A 7,115-nucleotide genomic window follows, 5' to 3' on the forward strand; every position below is an offset into this window, starting at 1 on the left:
CTACATGTATGTAAATTATTTGAAAGACTCTGCACGGGCCAAGTTTTCTCTATTCTACTTAATGTGAATGCTCAGCAATGAAGTAAGTGATGGTGTAAAATTTGCGGATGGCAACGTCCGAACGCGACTCAATCATTGGCATCTTGCCTGCAACACCAGGGGTCCGGCCAGGGGTCCGATCTAAATCACGTATAAGGATAAATTGATAAATGTTTGTAGAATAAGTCAACGACAACGTAAATGTATTTTGTTTATTATCATGTTGGTTTCGAAGATCTTTCTAATATCGAGTGGCCTTGTTGAGTATCACATGTCCAAGCTCCATGATTCAGCGCTGTTTCGCAATATCTCCTCCTACCCATTGACTCCTGGGTGAAGATCTAGAGGAGCAAGAAATAGTACCTTGTTCATGCAGGACACAAAGACGAAACAGTGATGATCCTGTTAAGAACCCGCAACCTCCTGATTATGAGCCTGGCGCTCTACACTCTTAAAATTAAGTAGTAAAAATAACTATTTCATAGCAATTTTTTAGACTACGGCTGTGAAATTTGTTGTTTTAGCTATCAAAATAGTGATTCTTAACCATTTTGATGGTACTTTTTACTACTTTTTTTAAGTTGGAACAATTAATTAATGGGTTGGTTTTTACTGATTCTACTGTTCCTGCAATAGAAACTACCACAAATTAGTTGCTTTAACTAATCAATTTTAAGAGTGTAACCATCATGCTACTGATCTCAATAATAGTACTCCCCTCAATAATAGACAAAAACTTGTTTCTTCTTCAGACGTAAATGAATGCGATGATGAACCAGGGCCATGTGATGAGAATGCTGAGTGCATCAATCAGCCGGGATCATACACCTGTTCATGTAACACTGGCTACATCGGACATGGTCACACTTGTTCTGGTGAGAATAATTCACGTAGCACAATGTCTCCCAAAAACGTACAATGTTACGTGTTGTATAAACTGCTGATATGGCCTACATGTACGCCGTTCGCTTACAAAGTGAGAATTTGTAACTGAAGATAAAAATTTCGAATTGCGTAAATACGAACTGATTTTCAATTTTAGTATTGCCGTTGTGTATACATACTATATACAAATGCTTTACCAAGTTTCAGCCAAATCGCACGCATGATGTGCACTATACGCCATTGTGTATCACTGCATTGCGGGATTTTCCTGACCCACGATTGAATACCAACGTGTACCCCTTATAGAAAAAGTGTCCATGCATGGGAGGCCGTACATCTTCATGTAATGTCATCCAACTTCAGAATGTACACGTTCATGCATACGAAACTGTCCAAGTCAAACGAAAAGTATCGAAGATTTTCGACATTGGATGATTTGTAGATTCATTATAAACATATAAAATAACGAATGCATGGACATGTTACAAGTAAATCTATGTTACAAGACTCTTGTATTACATTTTCTTCAGACGTAGATGAATGTAAGACAAACCAACATGCCTGTAATGAACATGCGGAGTGCGCTAACACTCCCGGTTCTTACATCTGTGAATGCCAGCCAGGTTATAACGGTGATGGAAGGATTTGCACGCCCATGGCTTTAGAAAGTGATGAGAATGCCACGCCCGCTCAAAACACAGGTAAACAAATGAGTGATGACAGTGTATCCTGCGGATATCGAACAGTTTTAAGAACTACAGTAGGCTAGTAAAAAGCTACTAATCTGGCAGTTCCTCTTACACCGACAGTAAAATCAGTGGAATTGGTACAAATCACATGTAGCAGTTAAACTTAACATTGATCAGGTTTTTTTTAAATGTATGATTGGACGGAGGGCAGCGCCACTGATTTTGACATTCTCTCCTCTGCAGTAGCCTAGTACTATTTTGTTTTGGGTGAATTTTGATGAAATCTTTAGGTCAACATGTACATATCGACGCCGTTAAACTGAGAAATACACCAGTAATGATTTATCCTGCGAATTCGTAACAGTAGGCTGTTACTTATACTATACATGTGGTGCCGTTGCTATACCGACCCCATTCGTTTCCTTTTTAAAGCTTCACAGTTCAAATTCCGAATCGGGCCTTACAGACGTGACTTTGCTCGCACAGTATGTGTGAGGTTGGAAGCAAGGCTACCAGTCGTTTTATCAAAGGAATTCAATAACCAGATAGCGGCTTTTCTTAGTGTGCACGAGATACCTTTGGTTTGGATTGGCCTCAGAGAGAGAAATAGTAAGTTAACGTATCAATTCACATTTTACTAAAATATGTGGTTTTAGCAGAACAAAAAAGTGATTTTTCTTATTGTTTGGTTGTTACGCCTGAAAACCCATTAAAAAGAGAATTACTCGATGATGTCCCCAGCGGCCGATCACATGTCATCAATTCTTTAACTAGAAATTAAGATAGAGGTAGACGTTGCACCAAGGTACTATTTTAACACTTGGTTAGTCTTCACATTGTTTGCATTCATCGTCGTGATGGCCCGTAATCCAGAGTGCTCCAGTACTCAAATAGCACAAACATAAATCTGTTTTCTGTCCCCGCTATTTCTCGTGTTCAAAGGACGCTCAGCTCATCTTTTTTATTGCAGTTTTAATTGAATTGTCAAATTTAAGTATTGATCTTGATGCAAGATTTTAGAAGTTTCTGTGAGTTAGCGAGATGATCTCGGGAAAAGAGGTGACATTTTCAAGAAATTCTACATGTACCTCGAACCGAGGAATACCCGCGAGAAATATTGAATCAAAGGAAAAAAAGTAATGGGGTTTGTGTCCATTTCAGGCGGTGCATATAAATGGGTGACGCAAAAGAAATTTCATTATGGATTGCATTACAATGAGTTTGCTGGAGAACCTAACACGGATGATGATCCGTGCGTCGTCATTGACACCAAAGGGAAATGGCACCACAAGCCATGCGACGAAAGATATCCGACCTTATGCCAAGTACCGTGATGAAAGCCAGAGACCCAAGTCGAATTTCCGATAGAATTCTTATGATATTCTTACATGTAGTAACAAATGCAAGATCGTATTCAGTATTGTGCATATGCATGTACATGTATATGTGCATGTACAATCTGTGCAGGAATCCTGTAAGATTCTTAATTGAGATATTCACTATTAACCAAGTAAAGTAATCTGACAAATATCACAACTTAGTTCTGAAAGTTCGGTGCTTTTCTTGGCCCATCCGATATATGTTTTTCTCGCCACGAAATATGTACCTCCGTCACGAGTCCTACTTGCTATTGAGTTGAATCATTATTTTCATGTAGTCAGCTTTTTGCGCTGCCCCTGCAAATATGATAGAAATATGTGTCACTAGGACTGAGCCAATCTTTCTCTGCCAAAGGGGGGGGGGGCTTTCGAATCATCCTGTCATTCTGCAATTCGGGGTTCATCAAAATAGTCAAGCGCAAAGCCGTGGATTTTATATATCACAAGAGAAAAAGAAACGTGGTAACTGTATGTTTACAATATGTAGGCCTATAACTTCCATGACGATGCGAACAATCATACTATACCTATCCCGCCCTCGCAAGACCACCGCTTATCCCAAAAACTACCCCAAATCAATTTCTCACTTACCAAAAAAAGACATCTACCAAACTACAACTACCACTTATACCCCAAATAAAACCACTGCTTCTACCCCTATAAAACCACCACTTACCCTCATACTTTCAAGCACCAACAAAACCGCCACTTACCCCCAATCCACTTAGTCAATGTCGAGCCGCCGGCAAACCAGAATGTTGGGATAGGCTGATTCTCATAGCTGCACAAACCGGGTTCATTGTCTACGACAATCAACCAGCCAAGATCTGAATCACATTGCATGTTTAACGAATTTATGTAGAATCTTCTGGCGATGTTGACCGATCTTTAGTTAAAAAATAAGACACATTAGAAAATGGTATTCACCGGTAACGTGCATTCAGCCATGTTGACGTGAGTTCCAGGCTGACATTAATGTCAACAACTGCTTCATGTACGATATCCTACAAACCGATGATTTTTTGATTTTTTACCACCCTACCTTATACATGTATAGCCTATACATGTACATTTGTACTTACATGTCAAAACTTCCCATCATACTGAAGTAACTGTGCGGCTGACTTCTCAAGTCTGTCCACGATGATGACAAGACGTTGCTAGAGCTAAACCAGGATGTCTTGTTGGTGTCCTGGCCTTTGAAGATGATATGGGCTTCTCCTCTTGTGGACATGGACAAACCATTGTCGGACTGATGAAGGGACAGTATGACCTGCAAATGCGGCGTGCACATTAACAAACATCTTGCCCGGGGCATGGTCAGATATTGCATTGAATATTGATATTAAGTGCTTTCCCATTCCTGTTCAAAGCGCTTTTGGGACAACATATTATTAGCCCGGTCTCCGCAGAAATCGATCAGGGGATTCAAGGAGCAACCAGAAGGCGCTCACTTGAACTCGACCAGCAATGGTAGTAGGGGAACCAAGCTGGGAGTTGAATCCACGACTTCTTTCTTAATCAAGGGGCCGACTCTCTTCCACTGCGCTACCGCTGCTCATTTAGTCGATTTGTTGATGCCAAACTATCTTCTCATCTGTGAACAGTCCAGTTTGACGCTGGACCAACAAAATATTGACATTCGGCCTATGTTGGTGTTGATGCTGAGAGGTCTATATTCTTGCCCCGCATGCTACTTCAAGTAGAGTTGTTTTTGGTAAACAGATCCACCAAGTGTTTCGGCAAGAACAAATTAAACAAGATGTTTTTCAAATCTTTCTAGATTTTGATTGTTTTCATTTAATGTGCAATTTGATGATTGAAACTACTGTAAAGTGAAAATGGATTTGGCAGCCGGCTGCTTGGTAACAATGCATAGCCCAAACGTTGCTGTGCTGTTGGTTAAAAAAAATCGATACTTACGACTTGGTTCTAGTCTACATTTTAGCTCCACCCAAGTAGTTTTGGAGAGACAATCAACACCGGCAGTGAGGTATCAATTTCTATTCTAAAGTATCTCAAATCAAATTCCAAATACATGTAATGTGGTTTTAAATGCTTTTTGGCTGCCTGACCGTAGCCGCTGAATTCAAAACGAGGCTTCATTGGCGCATAGTCCATTTACACTGTCAAGTGCTGTTTATTCTGAATCGAGGTGTTTCAGAAATATACGTATGCCTATTCGACAACAGACCGATCGACTTCTCACTCATTATTTCATACGTGGCGCATTGTATAAATACATCTGGTAACTGTTTGCCTTGATAACAGAACAATTGAGCTAGCTCATCTTGAATGAGATTTCAATTCTATATTTCAATCCGAATGACATACTCATCAAAGTGACACCAACATTTACTACCGAGAGTGGTTTCACGTGACATCACAAAATGCCATCATGGCATTGACCGTGCCGGAAACAATGATTTATAGCAATATCTTAGCTGGTTTTGTTTCTGATGTGTGAACGCACAGTTGTCTAGTCAGCAATGTGTACCTGCTAGGTTTCCATTACACGTATAGTAAATTAAGATCATGGAGAAGAATATGCTAAAAGTTTGGTTTCAAATTATACTAACCTTTCCGATCCCGATATTATCCCAGTCTTCGACCAATTCGCTCTTGTAATGGCATTGACATATTGTATCATTGTACTTCACGTCCGGGTTCGTAAAGGAGGTGCCATTCCACAAGTCGAATACTTTCGCTCCGCATCCTTGCTTACCAATAAAGACGATGAGCCAACCATCCTCTGAAGTGAGAATCAAAGAACATACTTATTAAAGTCCAGAAGGCTCACTCGAAGTTTTAAATCAAAAAATTAATTTGTCTTATATACCTTCACTACTTACAATGTATAAGCCTAAAAACACCATCAGACACTTAGGGTGTTATAAAAGATCATAGTTTCAGTATACATGTACAATGTATATATGCATGTACGGCTTTGATAGCGCCCACCGTATATTCCAGACACATCGAAAGAACCCCTGTCCTGAGGACATTTTCTACTTCTTCACCGGTTTCTTATATTTACAGTAAAAGCCATTTGTAACTGTTAGCCATGTATGCTAAAATAAAAGAAGTGACGTTTAGTTTTCCATACCTTTCATGGCCGTTACAACTTCGATTTCAGCCTTTCCGTACATGACACCCGAATCAGCTAATCCGACGCACCATTTTCCGTTTGTCCGATACGTTACGGCAGCGCACGAAACATTAGTATTGCAAATGGACACGCATTCCAGCAATGACCTCAGTTTCCCCGAAAACACTTCTGTGCCGTAGAACTCCCGGTTTTTATAAACACGGAAAGTTGTACCTTCGAATAGGAAACTTCGGAATAAGCTTGGTGAAAATATAACCATTGCAATTGTGAATCGTATCCAAGACATGTCGGGCGGGTTCGACGCGCGGCTCGCATCGACGACTTTCAGTCATGTACAAGGTGTAACATGGAAAACGCCGATAATGGAAAATGCGTTTAAATATTTATCATAGAAGTCAATTAAAATTCAATTATTGTTGTATGAATTCAATTTTTCAAATTTATTTTCCACTAACCATAAATGCAGAGAAGACAAGTTTACAAATGTTGCAATAATAACAAAGAGAGGTCGTGTCGCTGCAGGTCAAAAGGAATTTGGCCAGTTTTACAAGATTTTTGCTTTGGAATAATTTTTTCATTTTGATGACATTTGGTTCGGAAAATGTTGATAGAGAATCTTTTCTGATTTTTGTAACAGCATGACATCAATGAATAAATGAGAAACAGCCTGATACACAATGAAATAATGGGTCTCCTTGTTGCAAGCCCGTATGTCTCCCCAATCTTTCCAATTGAAGCTGTGGTTACAAAGGAATTTCACAGGCTATACCCAAAAGCACCCGAGTGGGATTTCTGAGGTACCAGACCAAACCCGAGATTTGAAACACCCTCCACCCCCTGCGGTCTCGGGGGTTACCGAGCCAAAGACGATCCCTCAGGTTAATTCTGATACCTCAGAAATTCTACTCGTGTATTTTGAGTATTTATTGCCTCTACTCGGGGTTTTGCATACACGTAGTGACGTAGGAGTGGCTAAACACTGAATCACGGGATGGCTGTTTTCTAGCGTGTCCC

General features: G+C 40.0%; 1 protein-coding gene and 1 long non-coding RNA gene across 2 annotated transcripts; one reads left to right on the forward strand and one right to left on the reverse strand.

The window, feature by feature from the left end:
* The first annotated feature begins 267 nt into the window (after positions 1-267).
* LOC135499702 (uncharacterized) lies at positions 268-2,117 on the forward strand. Its single transcript, XR_010449328.1, has 3 exons — positions 268-914; positions 1,455-1,625; positions 2,046-2,117. It is a non-coding gene; the product is annotated as an uncharacterized LOC135499702 (long non-coding RNA).
* LOC135499701 (uncharacterized) lies at positions 1,843-6,377 on the reverse strand. The gene is made up of 5 exons (XM_064790630.1): positions 6,099-6,377; positions 5,572-5,744; positions 4,075-4,265; positions 3,706-3,878; positions 1,843-3,289 (listed from the first exon to the last, which is right to left on the reverse strand). Exons 1-5 carry the CDS (start codon positions 6,358-6,360, stop codon positions 3,234-3,236), a joined length of 855 nt encoding a protein of 284 aa, XP_064646700.1. The 5' UTR covers positions 6,361-6,377; the 3' UTR covers positions 1,843-3,233.
* Between the last annotated feature and the right edge of the window lie 738 nt (positions 6,378-7,115).

This window comes from Lineus longissimus, chromosome 15 (assembly GCF_910592395.1).
Source record: "Lineus longissimus chromosome 15, tnLinLong1.2, whole genome shotgun sequence".
NCBI classification, from domain to species: Eukaryota; Metazoa; Nemertea; class Pilidiophora; order Heteronemertea; family Lineidae; genus Lineus; species Lineus longissimus.

Coding starts and splice junctions, on each gene's coding strand:
- LOC135499701 (XM_064790630.1), bottom strand. CDS start 6,360: ATGGTTATATTTTCACCAAGCTTATTCCGAAGTTTCCTATTCGAAGGT. Junction 4,266..5,571: donor ATAATATCGGGATCGGAAAG/GTTAGTATAATT, acceptor CCGCATTTGCAG/GTCATACTGTCCCTTCATCA. Junction 3,879..4,074: donor ATGATGGGAAGTTTTGACAT/GTAAGTACAAAT, acceptor TTTTAACTAAAG/ATCGGTCAACATCGCCAGAA.